The sequence below is a fragment of the Cydia fagiglandana genome, chromosome 18 (assembly GCF_963556715.1).
Source record: "Cydia fagiglandana chromosome 18, ilCydFagi1.1, whole genome shotgun sequence".
Taxonomy (NCBI): domain Eukaryota; kingdom Metazoa; phylum Arthropoda; class Insecta; order Lepidoptera; family Tortricidae; genus Cydia; species Cydia fagiglandana.
In genome coordinates this window covers 9,561,506-9,587,038 of record NC_085949.1, presented here as the reverse complement: position 1 = coordinate 9,587,038, position 25,533 = coordinate 9,561,506, and the positions used below count along the sequence as shown (strand labels likewise).

At 39.6% G+C, this 25,533-nt stretch overlaps 1 protein-coding gene across 2 annotated transcripts in view; it reads left to right on the top strand.

The window, feature by feature from the left end:
- Window positions 1-25,533, top strand: part of LOC134673516 (uncharacterized) — a 297,423-nt gene that overhangs the window by 267,006 nt on the left and 4,884 nt on the right. For both annotated transcript variants that reach the window (XM_063531508.1, XM_063531509.1), the window contains 11 exons: window positions 981-1,133; window positions 19,116-19,322; window positions 20,006-20,135; window positions 20,246-20,484; window positions 20,587-21,162; window positions 21,246-21,482; window positions 21,810-22,011; window positions 22,780-22,965; window positions 23,893-24,131; window positions 24,888-25,007; window positions 25,094-25,176. In XM_063531508.1, coding sequence (XP_063387578.1) covers window positions 981-1,133; window positions 19,116-19,322; window positions 20,006-20,135; window positions 20,246-20,484; window positions 20,587-21,162; window positions 21,246-21,482; window positions 21,810-22,011; window positions 22,780-22,965; window positions 23,893-24,131; window positions 24,888-25,007; window positions 25,094-25,176 — 2,372 coding nt within the window. The remainder of the gene's footprint in view (window positions 1-980; window positions 1,134-19,115; window positions 19,323-20,005; window positions 20,136-20,245; window positions 20,485-20,586; window positions 21,163-21,245; window positions 21,483-21,809; window positions 22,012-22,779; window positions 22,966-23,892; window positions 24,132-24,887; window positions 25,008-25,093; window positions 25,177-25,533) is intronic.

The window sequence follows — 25,533 nt, the reverse complement described above, 5'->3', positions numbered from 1 at the left end:
TAAGATATTTTCATGTTTGGTTAGGTTCACGTTGAAATGGTTATGGTGCCATTAAAAACGTTAAAAATTATACCATGTCAGTACTGTCAGCAGTAATTTAGGACAACATAAATTGCCGCACAGTTGGCATTAACGTGTATACTCGAACGTGGGTGCTAATCACCCTTTATTGGAACCCTATGAGGTACAGAGCATTACGGCCCAAAGAATCGGGAATTTCATGGAATCAACGGGCATTAGTAGTGAACTTTAAAGGGCCGTCACAATAGGTCACAGCTTGTTCGAAGTGGCACTCAAAGGCCCACAACACCCCAATAATAAATATTCACCCTTTAGATTAGATAGCTCGTGGCAACACACAGATTTATATATAGATTCATCAATTTCATCATGGACTCTCGAAGTCAACTTTTAATTGCCTTATTAAGTACCTACATGTCTATTTCAGCACACATTACAAACGATAGTGACATTGGAAAACTCATCCAATTATTTACCGTATTTAGATATACCAAATTTAAAGTTTTAATAGATTTTCCAATTTAACTTACGGTAGTTATGAGTGTTTGGACGTATTTTTAACATATCTGATGTTCGCCGCTTTTTTTTTTATGTATCTTAACATCTCTATACGACTCCGTACACCTACATTATGCGGTCACTCTGACCCTCACTGATTCTCGAATGTTGACTTTTGACAATTCAGTTACCACAAATGTATTGCGTCTTCCAGTGCCATCTTCTACGGCTGTCAAATTCGGAGCACGATTTTTTCTTAGAATTTACTACGTAAGTGTGAAAGGGAGGCAACACGTCGAACGTGGTTCGCGGTAGACTCTGTGCTTGCAAATTAGAATAAGGTAGGCTAGTCTGGGCGATACCTGAATGTAATATAATAAACTTTTGTAGGTACTTCATCTGGCAATGAGTCTTTTATGTCAGTTAAAGACATAACTATCATAGACCGCTTTTATTCACAGTCAAGCAACTCCGGGTCCGAGAAGTCGACGAGCAGTCGGAGCGGCAGCCGCGGCGGCAGCGACAGCAGTCCGCCGGGCACGCCGCCCGCGCCGCCGACACCTCCCTCTCGGACCAAGCTGACCAAGCCTCCGACCAAACCTAAGACGACTACCGTAAGTTTATCTGTAGGAGACACGTAAGAAAGATAATAAGACTTAATAGTATGTATATATGTAAACACTTTATTGTACAGGTTAAATTACAATGGAACAAAATATATAATTATACTTACTAATAGTTGCTTGTTTTACAAGGGGGCAAAGCTGTTGTTTAACCGCTCGTGCTAATATTGATACACGAGCAAGCGAAAGATTCCAAAATTGAATGAAATTCGAAAAATGGAATCTTGAGCGTTGCGAGGGTTTCAAAGCACGAGGGTTAAACAAAATTTGCCCCCGAGTGAAACACAAAATTTTTGACTACACCAACTCGAAGCAACTATTAAATGTAAAATATCAAACAAAATCAAACCAAATCAATGCCAAATTAATGTTATTATGACATTTATCATCCAAAATCGTCATTTATAAGTCAATTCTACCAGCAAACATGAGAAATCAACTGAAAATTTGCATTTGATTTGCCTCACATGTGTTTAAAATGCAACTTTGCTATCAGTTTTTGAAGTGGTGAAAAAAAAATTGCTTACCTGTACTTACACCATGAAACCGCCAATCCCGGCGAAGACCTGGAAACTTAGGTCAAGGCCACCCGTATTCGCTGCGGGGACCTGCCCCAATAAATCAGTAACATGCACCTACTAGACACATCACATATAAGTAACTTCTATCCGACAAAGAGTAACCGGCCGCCCGTGTTTCTAGCGAGGACCGATTGACTCACAGTCTCACACAAATGATATAAATAAATAAAAAAGTTGTATTACAGAAAACTAACGAAATAAATACAGTGTTTTCTTAAAAAGCACAGAAATAATGATGCGGTTTTTCCCACTAGGCACATTCACGTAGAGCTTAGTCAGCGGGGTACAATTCCCGTTGTTTTAGCACTCATATTAATTAATTAGTATTGGAAGCAATTACTGCACATCTTAATGTTAACGTACATTTAAGCTGCCAACACTATGAATGCTCAATGTTCATACAATACATGCATGTGACAACCATAGGTACATTTCAGCAAGTTAACAGCCTACGTAAAGGCCCCCCCCCCCCCCCACATCTAGCGTCTTTCGAGCGTCGGCGTCTACAACTCTAAGGCCGCTGCTCGACGCAACGTCGACGCAACTGCGCAGCGACGTCATTTTCCATAGCGCTGACCAGACGCCGACGTTCGAAAGACGCTAGATGTGGGGGGGGCCCTAATCAGTAATCACTTTCCAACAGGCCGTGCACGCATTTGCCGTCATCTTGACGTAAATTAATTAATATACGAACTTTAAAAATGGCAACCGAACTTGCAACCGGCCTGTAAGTCCGACGCTATTTTATACAGGATTGTGTTGGTACTAGTAAACATATAAAATATCAGATCGGCATATTGCAATAGCATATAGGATTACAAAAGCAAACCCCAACGAACGGTTTTTCATGGGTAACACAACACTCGCTTTGTTCTGCCGAAACATGGAGGGCTTGCATTCAAACCCGCAGTAACAGACGCAGTGTTACGAGGAGGGTTTAATTACTATCGATCATATTTTAGGCAAAGCTCTATTGAAGTAACAATTTGCAGCTTCCAAGTTTATTTATTTATGTATGGACTAATAGTATTTTCAACCATGGCAATTTATTTTATTTATTTTTATTTATTTAAATATGAAACAAACGGTCATACAAAAAATATAGTTACAGTTTCTTCTCTTAATCTAGACCTATAGTTTCCATTTTTATTAAACATATATTTAAATAAGTAGAAGCACGAAAAAGTACCTATCTTGGCTCTTATTTCATTGATTCGTTTCATAATTTATTATATTTAGTTTGATCTGCGACAGTGCAGTGGGTGCTTCAGGACACGTTTATTTTTTGAAGCCCTCGGCAAACTGTTTCAGTTATTGTTTAATACAATTAAGCAACCTGAAGAAAAATCGCTCGACCGATTTTGGGTAAAATAAAGACATTTATACCTAATATCACAACCAAACAATTCTCTGCAACATTTTCCCTTAATAAAAAGCCGAAATGAATCTAGGTCAACTTTTGTGATATTCGAATAACGGAAGAGGAAGTTCTTGGCAAAATTAGTGGCTTGCCCTGCAGCTTTACTCATTATTTTATGTTTATAGAGGATTCTGACCTCATTATTCGTTTTTTTAAGAATGATGACTGCCGCAGCTAAATCTTGTTTTCCCGACTCCCAATAAAGAGGAGGCTATCAATTACTTTGTAGGTACCTAATTTATGTAAGTGATATGCCATGTCTTAATCGTAACAAATCCCAGGTTCTTTAAATATACATTACACTACTTTTATGCAATGTGACCGATGAATTAAAATTGTGCCATTTGGTAAAATATCTGAATGCAAATTAATCACTAGAATTGGATTCTATTTAATCTGAACTCAACTACCCAAATATGCTAACAAACCAACTATTACGTAACATGCAGTTGTGTCACAAGTCGTGTCATAAAGGCATCTCGTTCGCACTTAACTACTGGTGGTACTCATAAACGAGATGCCTTATCACCGCCGCCGCTTGTCGCAGTTCATTTCAACGCGATAGTATCATATCAATATCAAATAAGAAACAGATTTTAAAACCTGAATATCACTTCTAGAAATACTAGTGCATGATAAAATATGACTAAAATTTCACTTCACTACATAGACTTAACGTCTAAATTTTACTGATGGGCTAACGTTATGCATATCTAACAAAAGTAAAGAAGCGATAAGGACTGTATCGTTTATTATAAATACAACTTTACTTAGCCGTTTTTTCTGGTATTATATTTTTATTAAAAAATTACACATATAGTTTAATTAGTGCTTTAATAATAAGTAACATTTCGTCCTGGGAGATCACGTAAAGCATATGGTTTGGACAATATTTACCCAATCCTCCCGAGTAACTACAACGATTTTGGACAAATACTACAAGAAAATTTACGGTTTGCGAACAAGACGAGATATTACACAAAAAAAATCGTACTATGTAAACAGCAATTACATATGATTCGTAAAGCGAAACATCTGGGCATAGTCTAATCATTTCTTTTAGTTGGAAAAAAAGTTTTGGATCTGTGCTTGGTGGCCTTTTAGAGAATATGGCATGTTACTTACGACAACCCCGACTTTGGTATACAATATAACCATCATGGAGCGTTTCTATCGACCTGTTCTAGCCATGGTTCAACGCCATGAATGTCCGTTAGGCTTTGGATTTCGGTAGATTCTTTTAGCTGTTTCCCTCATTTCGCTGGCGTCAGAAATTGACGGGCATCCAAAATGTTGCATAAAAAGTCGTTTTCATGTAAAGATAAAAAATCACCACATTTATTCTGTGGATGTTCAATTGAGCAATCATGAAAAGGACACTTAGATGGCATATTTTGGCAGCATATTAACCTTTTGTTTCTTTAAATCGTACCAAGGAATCGGTGAAATAGTCTCAAATTAAGCTCGATAGGCTTGTCCAAATTACAATTGCTAGACGGTATTAAAATCATCATAAAGTCCCTAAAATAAAATAAATGTAAAACCTTCTTATATCAGATATGGCTTAAAAATACCCCCAGAGTATACCTTAAGAACATAGTAATACAAAATAATACACACGTCAACAGTTAGACCAGGTTTTATTTGTATTTATAATAAACGATACAGTCCTTAAGAGCTCTGTGATTGAGCTAACAAACGTAGCTTAGCTACGTCAGTTGAAACGTAGCGGCTGTGTAAACTCCTACACCCGTAGCGCCGTAGCGGCTGCCTACAAGTTGACTTGACGAAACTCGCGTTTAGCTACGCAACCGTTGTTACGCCAACGCAGCACTTGGTCAGATGTTTCACTAAACGCTATATAATATTTCAAATATTGACTTACTTTAAGCTTTGTTATAAGGATGGTGTGCTTCAATTATTATTCAATTCCTTTATTAAATAGGTTTAGATTGCACCCTTATCTAAATAACATTCGTCCTCCAACTACTCATGCATTTTATCAACCTGTGTTATGAAACTATTACATATATCAATAAGTTTTTAAACACAGAAAACACATTCTTTGTTTTTTAAATAAGTGCCGGCGCGATTCGGGAATTGTATTAGAGATTCACTAGATATGAAATAGTAAAGATATGTGACGTTCCATGGCAAAAGGTACCATTGCTGAGGCTGAATGTTGGAGCGGCGTTAATAATAGCGTAACCGCCAGCCGCCATAAGGTACCTTTAGTCGTGCAACGTCACGTATCTTTACTATTTCATATCTAGTGAATCTCTAATTCATTTCCCGAATCGCGCCGTATGTGTATATGACCTATATGGAAATGTGTCAGACGCACATTTTTATTAGTATTTCGCACCGTAAAGATGAATGCTCCTCCCTATTCTAAAACGATTCCCACATTCCGATCTTCAACAAGTTCTGCACCGATAAACATAATTATCTATTCTAGTTTGATAGCTATTCAGCGACCGAACCAGACTCCCTTCTATTCGCAACACGTCTACGAGCCGGGACAGGTGCACGCACCGGCTCCCACGATGAGGCTCAGTTTCGCGACCCACCCCGTACCACAATCGCTCAGCGATAACATAATAAACCACTTTTATTTACAACCAGTGCTATTTGGGAGATAGTCGAAGGGTAATTTGGAGTGCGCAGTACGGGGGCCGTGCTCGGTTGAATTATTAAACCCTCACAAAGGCTGATGAATGGGCGATTTAATTCGGTGGACGTTTCGCGCTGGCCGATCCGCGATGTATCGGCATTAACATAAGAATCCGCAGGCCCGTTCCCACGGCCCATTCTATTGTTTTCTCTAGAGTATTAATAATTCTGCTCGCATTTTGCCCCTCGTTTTATAATGGACAATTATTTTCTAGTAATGGCAGAACAGTTGCGAGTCTGGAAACATGCCTCGCTAATTGCAACGATGGTAATTATTTAAATATAAAAAGAGCAAGCATCGCTTTAAGTTGTTTAGCTAATATTTGCATTTGAACGGTGTCCTACTTATTATAAATTGTGCATTTTTCGACTGATAGTTTTCCTAAGCAAGTGGATTTGAATCCTAAAACAGTTATACAAGTGTAACAAAAATAGTGGGGATCCGTTCAAGGGCATATTCAGTATATATAACATCATATCATAATGAGGTCAAAGTAGAGCGAACAAATTATGGTTTTTGTATGGAGAGGAAAAAGAATCAGGTACTTTTTTAGGGTTCCGTACCCAAAGTGTAAAACGGGACCCTATTACTAAGACTTCGCTGTCCGTCCGTCCGTCCGTCCGTCCGTCCGTCTGTCACCAGGCTGTATCTCACGAACCGTGATAGCTAGACAGTTGGAATTTTCACAGATGATGTATTTCTGTTGCCGCTATAACAACAAATACTAAAAACAGAATAAAATAAAGAGTTAAATGGGGTTCCCATACAACAAACGTGATTTTTGACCAAAGTTAAGCAACGTCGGGAGTGGTCAGTACTTGGATGGCCGTTTTTTTTTTGCTTTTTTTTCGTTTTTTTTTTGCATTATGGTACGGAACCCTTCGTGCGCGAGTCCGACTCGCACTTACCCGGTTTTTTTTCTTTAATGTTTTTCCTAATCAGTACACTATACCAAATATGCCCTTAAATGGATCCGGACTATTTTTGTATCATCTTGTATAAGACAATGACTTTATTTTTAGTTGATAGGAAAGTGTCCCTAAAACTCATTCAATGCTAGTGATTTGCGCCAAGCTGCAACCTGCACATTCACAAGTAGCTTGTGCAGCCTACCATGCATGATAAACTAACAATATAAATCTGTTTGACAAATTCTACCGCCGCCTAGAGTTTAAATATATATATGGTTGTATGTAAATGTAAATTGTTTATACTCTTTGAAGCTAACATTTTCATTTCATCCCTATTTAATTAACACGCGCACAATATTAATTTAACATGCACATAACTACCGCCAGTCCATCGCTAGTCTATTTACACGCATTACCAGCGTTACGAGAGCCCCGTTTTCGTTAACATGAATTAATACCACTGGTGATTTCATTAGGGGAGAAAATTGCGGGGGATCAGTGTTAAACGGGCAGCGAAGCACGGCGGCTGGCTTTATTAAAAGCACTCAGTTTGATCGGGCCCTGATTTGACGTCACCTGCAGGAAGCAATATAGGCCCAACAAACACAGGCTCATAATTACAACCTCCGAACAGGTTTTGTTCACCATGTATTGACAGCGGAATTCCTTTGAAATCCGTTGTCGCTTTGTGCGACTTTATTATTGAATTCGATATGTGGTGAATTTGTGTCTCTCCGTCATTTGTTGTCATATGCCTTGGGGGATTAATACATGTGGATGTGAACGCTCATTTCGTTTACAATCGAAATATTGCTGGATTTAACTTTGTTTGCTGGATTAAAATGTTAACGGTGTTTCAATTAACTTGCCTCTTTAATGTGTGTTTTATGGGCTAAGTATCTACTCTTTTCGTCTACCGGTTTGGAATAGATTATAAATTTCATTCAAACCCAAACATTCGTTACAGTTTAACAAATCAATAACAAGTAATTGCTATTGTCCGATCGGGAAAAAAATCGCAATATCTGTAAATAAGTATTTAAAAATTGTTTGAACACCTCGTCACACACAAAGCTTAACAGAATACAAGTTTCCTCCTTTGCAGCAGAAATAGAAATATACACGTGCGTGATTAGAGTAAATATCAGGTACAATTTGTATTACAAATATTGCTTTTGAATATGTTTCCATACTCCATTCCTGCTATTTAGATTACCTCATCGGCTCTATTTAATTAGGTATCATACTCTATTTGTATTTCATTAGATCTTTCTCCAAAGCACTCGCAAACTCAACTTTCAATACCCCGATATTATGCCAATATTGGAATATTCTTAATGAGAGCTCCTCGGTCAGTATATAAGCAGGGATGGCCCCTGCAATTCTCGCCGCGCCCGCAAATTGTATTTGTCCTCCGCGGAGCGACTTCTCACCTCGTCCTGGCAGCGCTTGCTCGGAATATAAGATTCGTTTCTTTATTATCTAGGCTTTTGCTTGGCCACTTGAGGAAATAGAATTATATTCGCTTATAACGTTGTTTCTTTAAATAATTTCTTCTTCCTAAGTCGCTTGCTCATTCCTTTTTTTATGTAGGTATTTATTTAAACGGGAGAATAATTTAATTCTGTTTTTCACCATGGCATATAGGTACTATTATCTTCACCAGTTATTACTTAAATCAACTCGGTATGCGAGAAACCTCAAACCTTTTTCATGTAAAAGCTAACAGTAACTAAGATTTTTCTATGAACCTGACTAGTAATAATAATTTTCTCAAACATGCAATGAAATATTGATGTTATGTTCCTTATAATAGGCTGCGAAGTATGACGTTTCAGGTGCGGCTAGGACAAAAAGTCGTTAATGGAATTTCATACACATCTTGCAGGCCTAGGCCGGCAAAGTCCTCTTTTTTAATTTTCATTTCACAGATATTTGTGACACAGCATCGTGGCATTCATCCATTAAAAAAAACTAGAGGCAGTATTTGCTTTATGGTTCGTAATGACACTCTGCCGCTACGCCTATAAAAAAAAAACAAAAAACAATGTTTGCTATAATTTGCAGTTTTATATGTATAAAATCAACACAAACTTAATAAATATATACATTCTATAATTTTATAATTTTAAATTATAAATTTAACTACACAAATATAAACATTTAAAATATTTCATCTAAACGTTAGCGGTAAAACGGTCTACTCAAACACGCGTAGTTATATTTTTTAAATTGTTATGGAGGTAAAGTCGAAAAATATTCATTCTGTTTTATTGGATTTATGGTGCGTTGTTGATTTTTTGACTTTAATATGAGTTCCGACGAAATAATGAAATTAATATTAATTGTAATCGTAGGTGTTGGAATTGGCAGCGTAAGCAGAATTGATTTTAAATAACTTGCTGCCTCTGCCGCCAAGTCAAAGACGAAGTATGTAATGCTTATGGCAATTTTATTATTCGAGAAACTAAGAAAAATGGCTTACAGTTTATTAGAAACAGTTTTGTGGCATATTTTAAATGAATGTAACTACAAATTCGTCAACACTGTGGAAATTATACCTATTTACTCCATGCATAAAGCAACGATGTATGTGAAACATGATATCAATATGAAAGACTATGTAAACTTATGTGACGAAAACGACAGTCAGACGGATACAAGGCGAAAAAATCAAAGATACATGAAAATATACGGGTAGAACATACGCACTCGTGTAAAACATACGCGTGATAATGATATAGGTACGTGTTGGTTATATTTTGGGTGTAGTTTACTTTTAGTTTTTTCTATAAATAAAACTTGGGTTTCGTGGATTTTTTATTTTATTTATTTCATTGCATGTTTGAGAAAAGCACTATACATACCTCGGCGGGAAATGGGGTTGCCCGCGCTCAGACCTATTCGGCCTCGCTTCGCTCGGCCGTCTATATGTCTTCGGCCGGCAACCCCTTTCGTCCCGGCCTCTGTAGTAATGTACTATTATTTGACTTAGCCATTTGAAACGGTTAAATACTTGGAATTTTAATAATACCTCGAGTCAAAATATGTCCGCGTACCCAACCGTACCTGTAGCAGCAGGCAATAGGACTATGCATGCATTTATGAAATGGTCACGTCACGTTTTATCTGTTTGGTCACCCCACCCCCTACACCCATCAAATCCGTAAGTCCGTGTGATACACATTTTAGTTCCAAAACTCATGCGCCTTTGCAGCGGAGGATGCCACACAAATATTTGTTAGTTTCGTGGTTCGTAGCTACAGAGATTCGCGTCTCTTTGTATGTTGCCGCTCTGCAAAACTCAACTCTGCTTCAAATTCGATTCTTTTCAACTGTCACAGCCGAGAATATTTCGTAGCTATTTCGTACTTTTCAACAGAAAGAAAATAAGTTAAAAGTTCTTTGTGATTTCATTTAATATTACAATAAGAATAATATTTAGGTACGTTTTGAAACTGTTCGTTTCGTAACACATTTTTGATATTTTACGAGTAAGTAGTACCTAAGTATTTTTGTTTTTTGGACCGACATTCGTATTCCGTTTTTTATGTTATTGTTTTTTTTATTCAATTGTGTCCATCCAATTGAAATGGCGAATGTTACATGTAATTTATTGTTTATATAAAGAGGTACTTCCCGCGAAAATGAATATATGGGTCGTTGATACCCTATCATAAAAATTAAATTAGAAAAATTATTAATGTGTCTTAAACTAGTTCGGATCTTCACGCGAGGGGTGCCTATGGCTATCCATTAATAATGTAGGGTGACAACGGCGCAGGTGGCGCGTGAGCGGGTAAACGTTTCGATGCATAATTGAGGACGTGTGCCTACCGCCGTTACGTGACTCTCACAGTCTCAGGCCATCATCTCAACTAAAACTTCCAATGACTAATACCAGACTAGCTATTTTAAACAAATGCCTAATTTCATTCTTTTGTGATGTTGAATTTTTACCCGAGAGGGTTATTTTAGCAGTATGTTAAACGGGTACGTTCGTAGCGTCAAAACTACTTAGCCGATTTTGTTAAATGAAGTGTCAATTGATTCGTTTTATGACTAAAGTAATAGTTATTATGCACCATTTTAGCTAAATTTTAAAGAGATAGAGAGTTTTGATTACGAAAATAACAGTAAGTTAAAGTTTTTCTAACGTTTCGTTTGCTAATTATTAGTAGATACCTATGTATTAGATTAGAAGAAATGTACTATGAATAGCTTGTAGAGTTAGTCCATGATAAGTCTGAAACAATTTTGATAGCACACGCAGTGCAAGTGTTATTTTAAACGTCAAACTACTTTTATATTATGACGTATAAATAACACTTGCACTGCGTGTGCTATAGGACTCTTTGCAGCTTTATCTTGGTCTAACTCTAATAAGTTCATAGTCTATATTATTATTTATTTTAATATTTAAATCACAAATACTCGTAGTAACTCGAATTTAAAATAGTATTTTAAGTAACGGCTAGAAAAATGATTAGGTATTTGGTACAATTAACCCTTCATGTATTAAGATCAATAACGCATGACTTATTTATAAATTCAAATGCTGACTACGTATGCCCTGCATGCCAAACGCCCTATTTAAAATTCTAAACAGTTTGACCTTTTCTCTAACGCATGCGACCTGTGACCTCCTTAGTCGCCACGTGGCTATGCATTATACTGAAATCAAAAGAGCCTATGTACATCAGGAATAATAAGTTTTTTTAGCCTTTTAACACATTCAGGACCAAGAACCCGACTGTCGGGTACACTGTTCGTAGCGACTACGCGCTCCATACGGCGAAACCGTGGCTACGCGCTACGAGCGTAACCCGTAGCACTTAGTGGCAATGAATGTGTTAAATCAACTTTCATTCCCCATCTACTGAAGACGATCTTCAAATGTCAAGCGTACATTGCATTTTATATTTATAATATAAGTTATCGCAATTCAATTCACACATCAATAATATGTACTGTGTTCGATTTTAATTTTGGTTATTTATAAAATGCAACGGAAAATTTACATGGTCACTTCAGTGCTTCGTTTTTACAAGGCATTTATTTACCTAAAATAAGGCATTAGTTCGCTTGGCACGAACATGAACATACATTTTTAATTTGACACTATCCAACAGAAATTTATCTCATGGTCACATCCGTGCTTTGTTCCAATTTAAGATATTTCCCTCGGGCTGTAGAGCACTTGAAATTGTATGAGACTTGGTTTGTAAGGCTTGTGTTAATAAACAGTTGTGTTCAATAGGTTTCTTGTTTTATAGTATATTTAAAGGTTGGTAAAAATAAATAGACAATTAATAATATCTGACATAGCTTGAATTTCTAAACTGTTAGAATGTATGGAATTTGATGGTTTAGGGTGACTTGTCAGATACTGTAACAGGCATAGGCATAGGTGTTAGAAAACTGCTAAAAATCGTACCATACAATTCGAAAAACAACACCATAAAAATCACTGTTCTTGTAATAAGTTGTAAAGAATAAAATAAAAATGGATTATTTATATAATACGCTTTATAAAAAAAATTAAAGTGTGCCTTCACTCTGCAGTACTAAATAAGAGATATAATCCGCTGGCAGATAGAGTCTGTGCGGAAAGAGAAGGGTCATGGAATGCATGGGCCCGTAAACATTCCACGACTTTTCACTTTCCGAACCACGGAAGAAAGAATGAGCGCGCCGCGCTCTCGAACACTCTACGAATAGCAGAGACTAGTTATGAGGATTGCATTGACAACTTAGATTGACACCCTACTGGGATGCAACTCTGAAAAAAAAACAAATCAATGTGATTTTACTGAAATCAGCGTATGTTGCCATCCCCAAATCTTTATGAAGTAATGTAAATTTACGAAAATCATAATATTTTGCTGACGTTTTCATATTAACACTTAATTTAGTTCCACCGAATTGTTAATTGGCAATTTAATCAATGATTTTAAAATTAGTTGCTGATATTTTATGCTAAAGCTCTTAATTTCTTTATGCAATTATTTGTACCTACCTATTTACTTACGTGGGTCGATCAACTTTTTTATGTCATATCGTGTCCCAACGATATAAAAATTCAAATCTTACAAATCGTAACAGTTTTTAAATTTATCTGGTATATTATAGTAAATTAACCAAATAATCATTCAAACAAGAACTTAAAAACTGAAAGAATTATTTTTAAATATAGTTTTTTTTTGGTGACCCAGGAGATAATTTTAGACTCCCATACAAAAAAAGCATGTCCCAATCGCATGTCGGCTTCGGTTTTTACTTAACAGTGTAAAAAATGTACTCCACCATATTCACTACTAACGCTTAATTAAAAAGGTATTGACATCTAATTTACAAATTCGATGCTAAAATTTCGCTAGAATTCGTAGATTTATTTAAAAAAAAAGTTCTTTTTGCGTCCCGAAACAATGATTCATTTTTAAGTCCCCTAACTTACCACACATTACAATGGCAACGAAGGCTCAAAGTTATGACACTGTATCGCCCAGCCAATAGGCAGCCGATCTAAGTATCACGTGACAAGATCCACCATTACGGTTACTTTCTTATTCGCCGGCCATTTCGTCTGTGGTTCGACGTGTGACAAGGTGTGTTAATTGTCGGTCCGCTGACTTACTGTGATATTTCGTAAGAAGTTTTGTCTTTTTATATTAATTTGTAGCTTTATAGATCCTTCTTAGCTCTAATATGGTCTAACAATATACTTTTTTGACATATTTTTGTGGATAATAAGTAAAATTATTGATTTGACTTTAAATGTCTTCTGGGTCACCGTTCCCCCGGGTCACTTTTCTGGTGACCCAAGAGACTGTGATGGTGACTCAGGAGACTTTATCAATACGTTTTGATAAATTTGCTTCTTTTCATGGATATATTAACTTTTTAATAGAAATTAGTAATAAATTATTACTATGTCTCTTTGAGACACTGACTATGAAGAGACTATTGAGCGAAACCAAGGCTCCGAAGTGTTCGCAAAGGACAAGTCTATTGGTTAAAGCCAGCTGACAAAGCTGAAACAGGAAGATGGCAGCATAACGTCGAGCAGAGCGGAGGTTTTAGGCGAGATCGAGAGGTTCTATGGACAGTTATACACTTCGATCGCAAAGCCCGATGACAGCTTGGTAGGAGATCCAAGAGCCAAGCTGTCCCGACATTATACCGAAGATATCTCGGACATCAGATTAGGATGGCCCTGAAGCAGCTTAAGAACAACAAGACGCCGGGCAAAGACGGAATCACTTCAGAGCTTCTGAGAGCGGGTGGAACACCGGTACTTGAAGTCCTCCAGAAGCTCTTTAATTCCGTCTTGTCCGAGGGCATAACGCCTGACCATAGACCACATCCATACGCTGCGGCAAGTTATACAGAAGACCGAAGAGTATTACTTGCCATTATGCTTAGCGTTTGTGGACTATGAGAAAGACTTCGATTCGGTGCAAACATGGGCGGTGCTTGAGTCTCTTCAGCGATGCCATATTGACTATCGGTACATCGAAGTGTTGAAGTGTTTGTATAGTAACGCCACCATGGTCCGAGTACAGGAGCAGAGCACGAGGGCGATTCCATTGGGAAGAGGCGTAAAGTAGGGAGACGTTATCTCTCCGAAACTGTTTACTGCCGTAATGGAAGACGCCATCAAGCTCCTGGAATGGGAAGGACTTGGCATCAACATCAACGGCGAATACATCACTCACCTTCGGTTTGCCGACGATATCGTAGTCATGGCAAAGTCGATGGAGGAACTCAGCATGATGCTCGATGACCTCAACCGAGTTTAACAACGGGTGGGCTTGAAAATGAACATGGAGAAGACGAAACTTATGTCAAATGCCAATGTTGTGGCCATCCCAGTCTCTGTTGGGAACTCGGTACTCGAAGTTGTTGATCTACCTAGGACAAGTAGTCCAATTGGGTAGGTCCAACTTCGAGAAAGAGGTCAACCGCCGAATCCAACTCAGTTGGGCAGCGTTCGGGAAACTACGTAATGTCTTTTCGTCCGAAATAACTCAGTACCTCAAGACAAAAGTTTTTAATCAATGTGTGTTACCAGTGATGACTTACGGCTCCGAAACGTGGTCTTTCACTATCGGCCTCATCTCAAAACTCAAAGTCGCTCAACGAGCTATGGAGAGGGCTATGCTCGGAGTTTCTCTACGTGATCGAATCAGAAATGAGGAGATCCGTAGACGAACTAAAGTCACCGACATAGCCCACCGGATTAGCAAGCTGAAGTGGCAATGGGCAGGCCACATTGCACGCAGAGAAGATGGCCGATGGGGTCGAAAAGTTCTCGAGTGGAGACCACGGACTAGCAAGCGTAGCGTAGGACGTCCACCCACAAGACGGACAGACGACCTTGTTAAGGTCGCCGGAAGACGCTGGATGCGGGTCGCTTCCAACCGGCACGTATGGAGGTCTAAGGGAGAGGCCTATGTTCAGCAGTGGACATCTTATGGCTGAGATGATGATGATGATGATGATGTCTCTTTGCTTATGAGCGGAAGTGGTCTAAAAACTTTGTGCAGACGCAGGTGCGTGAATTTGAAGCCAGGCGACGCACAGAGCTCGACGTTAAGCGTGACGAGCTAAAGGCCAGACCACCTGTGGCCATCACGTACAATTATATCGGAGGGGTGCTGACCTGCAGCGAATGTGGCCGCACATTTGCTGCAAAGATTGGCTACGTCATTCACCTGAGAGCACACCAGCGACGCTCTCAGCTGTAGCATAGCAGTCGCTGTAGCCGAAAACGGCTAGGAGGAGCCAGGAGATGATGATGATGATGATGATTTTTGAGCCTTTATGTTATTATTTATTCCTTTTGAAAACTGCGTATTTGAAATTTAGATGAGGCGAGCTTTTCTTTAGCCACTTTGGCTGTCACTATATTTTTGATGTACTGATGTAATGTTGATTGTACTGATTGCTGAGAATCATTTACTTTGATTTTTGTTTAATTGTTTTGATTTCTGAGTGTTTTTAGACTGATTAGACTTACTGATAAGTTAAAATGTGAAAACAGAATGACAGAATGTCTCTTGAGTCACTAAATTTGTCTCTAGAGGAACCAAAAAGGTCTCTTGGATAACTAAATTTGTCTCTGGGAAAACTACGATGTCCCAAAAAAATTTAGGCATGTTTTGCATTTTTCTGGAGAAGAGTGATTAATAAATGTTTTTAATTATAATTTTTTGATTATTTCGTAACATTAACATATTATTCCGATAGGTAGAATATGCATGGTTGCGGTATTTGAGTAATATAAAAACTTTTCGTACATTTTACGACATAAGTGACTCAGGAGACACTATTAGTTGATTTTAAGGAAAACCAAGAAGGGTCTCTTTAATTTTAAGTTAAAAGAAGCAAAGAGTTTATGCTCCTTTATATAATAGACGAATATGTATTTCGATTAAATGAAGTTTTATTTAATAAATCCCGGGTAACCCAGGGGACACGTTTTGAGACAGCACAACATATATAACACCAAAAGTTGTCAAAATAATAAAAATTGTGCGCGGCCCGTAATCGCATACAAAACTTTAAATGTTCTTGTACGCTAAATGTCTGAAAAATAATCATAATTAAAAGATTTATTTTTTCGAAAAAAATCTTTCTCCATGACATGAAAAAGTTGATCGACCCTTGTGTATAATATAAATAAGTACCAATCAAATCAATTAATAATAACACGGTCAGCGTGGAGCTAAATTATGCAAATGTTATTCTATAGTAGCGCAACGCTTTTGTTCGCCGACTGGTCACTTTATCTTATGATTCCCGAGGACGAATACCATTGGGGGTCATCTCTTCCATATCTCTCCCATACTGGACCATATCATTCCATTGCCGAATACCGTGAGATAAACAACTCTGTCCTATTATGTAACTCATGGTGTTTTAGTGATGTCGCACTGAATTAAAGTGATACAATAACGGTGTAGTGTCGAGATGGACAATTGGATAACGCAGTTGTTTCAAACACATACATTTACGAAACCTCCCCCTAAGGTATGTCACTAATAATGTTACATTTGCTTTAACAAACGGTGTGATTATAAAATATGATAAAAATAATATTTTTTAATCTTTTTTTTAAGACGCACGCGTTTACTTGGAATAGTTGGAATATGTCATTGCAAATGACGGCTTTTTTTAATCTTAACACAAACATCAAATATTTTATCACAATATTATTAGTTGGTTTGGTTTCTCGTCTACTTAAATACAAAAAACGTATTGTTCTATGATTAAAAGATACAATTCAACATAAAATATTCACCTCATGCGTACGGTATGCTTATTAAAATATTTACTCTGAAGCATAGATCTCGCCAATAACATTTAATCTAATAAATGCTCCTGTGTGCCTGTATTTAGATACGAGTAACAATATTTTTATAGATTCAAAAATGTTTTTATTGCTTAAAATAGCAATATCTGCTAGTGCTGCAGTTATGCGTATATTATATTGTTAAAAAGGATAATTATTTGTGTTATTTTTTTGCTTGTTGTTGTTACTACTTATAAATGTAATAGACAAAGAGATTCCTTTTGATTTATAGGACCGACATCATACTACGTGTTTACTCAGTTTACTCACATTAGGTATCGTCAAAATAGACATTTATATAAAAAAAGATATTTAAAATTGTTTTGGAGACACACATTTACCTGCGCGCAACCAGAATATATCGCTTTAAATTTATAGGCATCATAAATCAATTCATGCAAATCCATGTATATAGGTAGGTTTAACTGTTACTGGGGCAGGCCGCGGTCTCGCGGCGGACATTGCAAACTTTAAGCATGCAACTGTCGCATTCCGAGCACACAGCTTAGATTTACAACTTGCATATGCAAGCAATCGCACTAGCCACAACCATTTGTTAAAAGTTGCACCGAAACAAACCGGTGCGAGTGCGGTACACGGATGATGTATGGGAAAAACGCTCCTGGTAGCGCTGCCGAACAGCTGCTCACCTACCGCACATTAACCTAACGAGCAGCCCTAATAGCGCCGTTAGGGTTGGCGCGCTGAAAAAACCTTCAAATCAGATAAATTACGCGCCCGACCCAGTTTTAACATGTGTCCCCGGAAAGCGTATTAGTCAACTGGCAAAAACGCCTATCTGGCAGACAAGCCCTTATCGCGTATGCGGGGACATTATGTTGTTATACTCAGGCGGCTCAGGGAGTTGTTGAGCATGCGTTTATCTACGTAAAAGTACCTTAACATGTGGCAATCATTATTTATGATTACGACTTCATGTTTGTATTTCCCTGATGTACTTTTAATCATTATTTTTTATGTGTTACAAATGATATATTGTTTTGTTAGGTAAGTTTGTACGTTATAATGTAATAGTTTAAGCACTACACTGCAAATTCCTTAGTAAAATATTCTTATCATAAAATATTGCGGACAAAAAAAAACCTTAAAAAAGTTAAAGCCGGCTTGTAATATTAAGCAAGCTAGCTAAGTGTGAATACATATAAAGCCGTCCGCAGCACTTGTACACACTCTTAAATCTACGAACGCCGCGATCAAAGAGAATATTGATATTCCGCTAAGCGAGTTACCGACTGCTTAAAACATTCAAAGGCCATTTTAAAGACATAAAACTTATGCTATCGACTTCTGTTCGTATTTAGCATTCGCTTACTTTTTATTTATCTACCTCTTTTAACGTTACAAAGCCCTTATGGGTTTTAAGGGAATCAAGTAAAAGTCGTTTGGCAGTCGTTGTTCACCTTCCAAGCTGCTTAAACTGTACCGGGGGTATCGTTTGGGGGTTATTGTCTTCGTAGGTGTCAACAATGAGGGCTTCGCAAACTTTCGGTGCCAGCCCTGCGCTTTGTCGTTAAGCCTGTATTCTTCTGACTGTGAACTGTAATGCGCAGTAATATCGAGGAATATTTTATGAGATACTAACGATGGATTTTTGCCGGCGCCTCCACAATGGCGTTAAAGTTCTCACTGTGCGGCGGACGTGGCGGTGCGGTGCGACGGAAATCCGCAACTAATTAAAATTTTAGCTGAATGAATAACTGCACTGCGTCCGCCGCCAACGCTTTGGTGAAAATATTACTAATAAATTATATAACCCCCGCTACATGCAAAAACAGATTTGCGAACAGAAAAATTACTTAACTTTGGTCGAAATGCTGGAACCTATAATTACTAATTTCCTTTAAAACCGAAGGAGATTACGGGAGCAAAGTCCATTAAAATCCATTAATTAACTTAGAATATTTACGAGCTACCGTAAATTGAAAGTTTATACCTTGAAATTACAAAGTAGGTACGTAATAAGTTTGGAAGTCTTTTGAACTTTTGTGAAGTCATCGTTAAATTGACAGGCGCAGCAGGGGAGTCAGAAATGTGGCGGCGCGGCGAGTGCGAGCGGGGGCGGCAGCGGGGCGATGAGCGGAGCGGGTGCGGGCGCGGGCGGCGGCGCGGTGCGCGGCGAAGTCAAGCCTGTGGAGTGCAACTTGTGCCATCGGAAGTTCAAAAATATACCCGCTCTCAATGGCCATATGAGATTACATGGCGGATATTTTAAGAAGGTATGTCATTTATATCACACTAACTTCTGCCCGCGACTTTGCCTGCCTAGAATTGTGATTTCCGTGGTTTAAACTATCCCGGCGGTCATTTCCCGGTACTCAAACTATCACCATATAAAATTTCATCTATGTCTGTTTAGCTTAGCGGGTTAAGACGACAGTGAACGACCGATCCATACAAACGTAGTTCCCATTTTCGTCCTTGGGTATTGACATCAGAAAATATTTTTAGATACACAAATGTTTAGTGACCATAGTGCCCCTTCCTTAGATTTTCTACATTTTGTAATTATTATAATGCCGGATACTCATTAGCGAGCTGTAACCGTTACCGTTGCATGTACTGTAACCAAAAAACATAGTGTGTACATGATTCGCAGGTTTGCGCAAACTTCGCAAATCCTCGCTAATGAGTATCCGGCTTAAGAGTTTCGATTTTTTTTTATTTGTATGGATTTTGTTTTCCGCTCCTCACTCTTATAATAACCATAAATATATTAACATATTTTCCATTATGTCAATATCCAGAGAGAAAAATGGAGACTCACTTTGTATGCAGATCCGGGCGTCCCCTTTCCCTATAAAGCATGTTACTTTCACATTTATTCAGTAAGGGATAGTAATAGTAGGGGTCTCTAATTTACTCTTTTATTCTTTAATTGTAGGATTTAACTTGTTTTTAGGACTCTGATAGTAAAAAACTGGATAAAAAGGAATCTACGGGACCTCCACTACAAACGGCGTCTGTATCCGTGCGAGCACTTATAGAAGAGAAAATTATCAGCCGGCGAGGCGCAATAACAATCTCTCCAGGTAAAAATAAAATATATCGGTCCAATTTCAAAAGTAAGTACTGCAAATATTGTTGCGACAACCGCAGCCAATTAAAAGTAACCACGGCTAATTGGCACGTCTGATTGTAGGTGTAGGCAATACGGATACGACGGCGGGGGGCGCGGGGTTCGCAACGCCCGCCCCGCCGCCGCTGGCGCCCGCGCGGTCGTCGGCGTCGCCCGTCTCTCCCGCCGCCAGCACGGCTCAGTTCGTACCGCCGCGCGCCCCACCCGCTACCACTATTGCCCCCAACACCACCGCTGCAACCGCCACCGCCGCGCAGAGAGACTCCACCCTCATCGAGCTACTAAAAAGAGGCAACTCAAAGGTCCGCCTAACGTTATTCGATATGAAATTAGTTATTTATAAGTTTATTTAAAACTTAAAACCTTAATTCTGGAATATTAACGATAAATTATTTTCGTTTTAGGTTGTGAAACGTTCGACGTCGGATCCGGGGCAATCATCACCTCAGCAGGAGTTCACTTTTAGACCCGAACTATTCGGAGTTTCTTTCAACTCTGACGATGGCTACTTCTCGCCCGCGCTAAACGAGGATACTTTCCAATTTACAACGACACCGGAACAGTTGGAAGAACTGGCGTCATTAGAGGACTATGCGACGGTAGCCGCGTCCATTAGAGAAAGATCTCCGGTTACTTTCCCGTCTAGTCGACGCCTTGCAGCCGTTTTGAACTCGCCGCTCCCTGAATCATTAGCTGATTTTGGCGCTTGTCACGGCGGCTCGCCAGTACCGTCACCTGGTATTGGCTATACTGCAAACTCCCCGGGGCTATCCTACTCTACCGGGGATTCCCCAGGATTAGCTTACACGGCGACATCTCCTGGCGGGAGCTATTCGACGCAACCAGAACCGTCGCCTGGATTAGCGTATCCGACACCGCCTGCTTCTCATGATGCTCATTCGCCAGCGCATACAGTGCCGCGTGTATCGTCGCCTTTATCTGCTGCCTTCTTTACGGCAACGATGTCAAGTCAAGAGGAGGTAATTTATTTAAAATGTAAAGTAGATATAATTACGTACTCATATAATAATAATTACTTATTTTGATTTGTGTCTTCTTTTAGGTGGAAGAAGCTCTAGAGGAAGTATTACCCGAAGAATGTAGATCACTTGATGCGTACTCTTTGGAGCCATCCCCTATGCCGCGCCGTATAATGCTCAATTCTGAAGACCCGCTCTTATCGAGCAGTCCGCGGGACTTCTCGAATCAAAGGCCTCCGCGTCGATATAGTCGCCTGCCATCAACATCATCTTTAACAAACGCCGTACATCAATGGCAGCATGAAGCAAGTTCTCTTCAGGTACTTTAATAAAATATACAACAATTATCTATTCACTCTTATCATGGGGCTTTTAAAAGGAACCCTCAGTCATCATTAACTATTCATAGATTTGGTACGCTTTGTCGCATCGTTGTAGCTTGGTTTTCCCGCTATGTAACGATCGTGTGTCGTGATAGTGATCAGGTGGTGTACAGCGGTATTTACCTTTGTCTCCTTATTTTATTTTTAGATAATAGGAATGTTAGGTATGTTGTTTAAAAACGATGCAACAACGATGTTCTAACAATTTAATCAATTTTTTTATCTATAAGAAAGTAGCCTATTACACAATCAACATATTTCCAGGTTTGCATAGAAGGCCAGACAGTGCCAGCAGTGTTCCTAAGCCCGAGCAGCGTGCCCGCGTCGCCGCAGCGTCGCAAGCGTCGCGCGTCGCCCGCGGGCCCGTACCGCACCCGCATGCGGCGACATCTCAGCCACTACACCCCGCAGCCACTCCTGCCGCCGGACAGAGAAGGCCCTGGCCTTTTTATAGAACTTACAGCAGGTACATTATACATATTAACACCTGATTAACACATTAATTTTAGCACTGTGCAAGTGTGCACTAGTCTCAATTTTCTCAATTCGTAACTAAATTTGGATCTTGTACAGTCAGCAGCAATAATTGCTAAGCGGGCGAGGTGTTCATAATGATCTTGACGGGACTTTATTGTTAAGAGAATAAGAGCGCGGCATGGTAATTTTGAACACCTCGCCCGCTTAGCAACTTCTGCTGCTGACCCTACTTATACGTTCAGGAAGAAGAAGACTCTATGTATATTTAATTATGATTTCATTATTAATTAGGCTTTTCTTTTTTGCGTTGCCTAAATAGAATTTAACATTCATTGCTGTGTGTCGCTATGCGAGCTACGCCACAGCACGTAGCAGCCCACTATCTATTGATCTAGAATTGTAGACTTGTAGAGTTGAACTGAAAAATCAACATTGAACTCGACAATTCAGGCAGTGTCCCTTCTGCGATAATATTTTCTAGTCAAATATTAATAGTTCCAATCTGATCGGTTCAACTGGGTTTGGATATGCATGAATATATTTACCACCACGGGGTAATTCCGAAATTTCTAAAAATGTCCTAAACCACAAAATTAATGGCAGTGGCCATTAATTATTTAGCTGAGGTAGTGGCCTCCAGGGTCAGTGGCCAAGGTCAGCTCTGACTGATGTTTGCCGCATCACTGTGTCATGTAGTGCTGAAACTGCTGAACAGTACAGTACGTTGACGTTACTGTCACGTCACCCATGCTTCCAGGTCTTCCGAGTATGGAAACCGACATGCTAACGCAGCTGGAGGAGCCCCAGCAGCCAACGATCAACATCGGACAGGAGCATCAAGCGGACATACCGGAGATGTGCAACGACCGGATAGACCTCCATCGGGCTTCGGAGCAACTGCTGTGGGACCCTGGCATCAATGACGCGCTTGATGACAATGAAGGTCAATATTCTCGTACATTTGGTTGTACCAAGTTATGTATGTGTCGCTTAATTTCAAACTCGGGTAAATCCATTCGACCCTCTCAACAAATATCTACCTTTTCAAAATCGCATAATCTGACAGATGCGGCGCGATTAGGGAAATGAATTAGAGAATGGATGGAGTTAAGCGAGTCATATATTCTTATTTATTTTTCTGTTTCCGATAATTTGGGGGCAATCTAACCCCAAACTAAGCAAAGCTTTTACTACGGTGGGTACTAGGCGTCATCCATACTCAGAAACAAATATTTGTTAATCAGACAAATTAATACCCATTACCAGGATGCGAATTAATTCGATAATTAATTACACTGAGGTAATAAATGAGGGGTTTATTTGCACAAAAGAAAATACAATGGTACAAAGAGCGGACTTAATGCTATGAGGCATTCTCTACCAGTCAAACTTCGAATAAGGGGTCATCCATTAATTACATCACACGTTTAGGGGGACGGAGGGGGTCAAGAAAATGTGACATATTGTGACATGGGGGAGGGGGGAGACACAAACTTTGTGACGTCACTTTAACTTCATCAGTAACCGAAAATTTATTTAAATAATTTTATTCGCTGTACATTTAAATAACAAGTTTTTAAAACGATAATCGTTTTTATTCGTTTAATTTTCTTTCCTAAGCAGTTTTGGGTTATAAAATTACTAATATTTATACCGTCAAAAATATTTAGATAAAATATTAATAATACTTAGGTACTTACTTAATTCGATTTGGCGATTTCGTAGAAAAAATGTGACGTCACACTAGGGGGGAGGGGGTTTGCCAAATGTGACCAAGTGTGACAAGGAGGGGGGAGGGGTCAAATAACCTAGAAATTCGTGTGACGTAATTAATGGATGACCCCTAATCACTGATTACTAAACATTCCAGTCCGCATGTTCATGGAGCTGGCTATGTGCGCGGCCATGCCGGTGGGCGGGCACACGCGCGAGTTCGCGCTGCAGGTGCTGGGCGAGTGCGGCGGCGACGTGCGCGCCGCCACGCTGCGGCTCATGTCGCGCCCCGCCGCGCCCGCGCAGCACGAGTCGCGCTGGGCGCCCGACGAGGTCGAGGCCTTCCTTGCCGGCCTGCGTCACTACGATAAGGACTTCTACAGGATTTCCCAGCTGGTGAGTACATTTAATTACGAGTCAGTCATGAAAATCCACCAAGGTCGAGGGGTAATCACGCCTCACCATATTTGGAGGTACGCGAAACGCAGAGCGAGTATGAAATGAAGGAGATATAACATAATTTATTACAAGTTTTTGCCTCCAATCCTCTCTGAAGAGACCGTAAAAATAACGGCTACGGCGTAGCATCTGAGGGCCTACCGCGAACCACATTCGACGACGTGTTGCCTCTCTGTCGCACTTGTAAATTCGTACGTAAGTGTGACATGGAGGCAACACGTCGAACGTGGTTGGCGGTAGGCCCTCTGAACACATTCACCGCTAAGCGCTAAGCTACGGTCGTAGCGCTACGTGCGTAGCCGATAACATGGGTTTTCCGGAGCCCGATTCAGGTATAAAATTTGTTATGGTTTTGGACTGGTTTTGAATTTTGATATGCATGCAAAATGAATTTAAGCTTAAGTCGTGTCTCACATGAAAGCTAATTCTCACATGAAAGCTAATTACCAACACGATCGTCAAGGTCATATCAAAAGCAGTTCAAAACCATAAAAAATTGTTAGATTCGAATTGGGCTTCCCGGGTTTTGAACATGTTTAGATAGATGGAAAACGACAACGTGTCGTGATTAGCGCTGAATGGGTTAACTTGAATAAACTTACTTTTTTTTCTATTGCTAGTTCGAACTATTTTAGTAGGTATATGTGAGGTATTTGTAGATCACGCATAAAGTCACATATTTATCACTTTCAGATAAGAACCAAAGACTCGAAGCAGTGCGTACAGTTCTACTATTTCTGGAAGAAAGTTACCAAAGACTACAAGATGCTGTACTTGAGAAGCTGGAACATGGAACAGCAGTTGTCCACACAAGTAAGCAACGCCAAAGTCGCGTCCCAATTAGTGTTCAGAGTCGGTGAGGAGTGAAGTGTGTGCTAACGTGCGAGTTGTCCGCGCAGGGTCAGCCGCCGGCCTCGTGCGCCGCCGCCGCGTCGCCCACGCCCTTCGAGGGCGAGGAGTTCCCGTGCAAGATCTGCGGGAAGTAAGTCCAAGCCGGAGCCGATACCGCCACCGCTTCCATGCGACGATACTGAATACGCGCAAACGCAATTTACGTGGAACGTAACCTCTTCACTTTTCGCCTCGAACGTATTTAAGACGTTTTATAAAGTTTCGTACTCAAACGACTGAACCGACCTGTGCCCTATTCGATCGGTTCGAGATCTTTGTTTAGGTTTCACCTAAATTGCCTTTTGTGCGTGAGTTAAGAATTTAATCAATAGTTTTTACAACTGTGTAGTTACATAACTAACTTGGTGAATGAAGATGTTATGTTAGTCAAGTTATAGCCGACCTCGGCGGACGTTGTTAGGACCCCCGGGCCGGCCTCTTGCGGTGT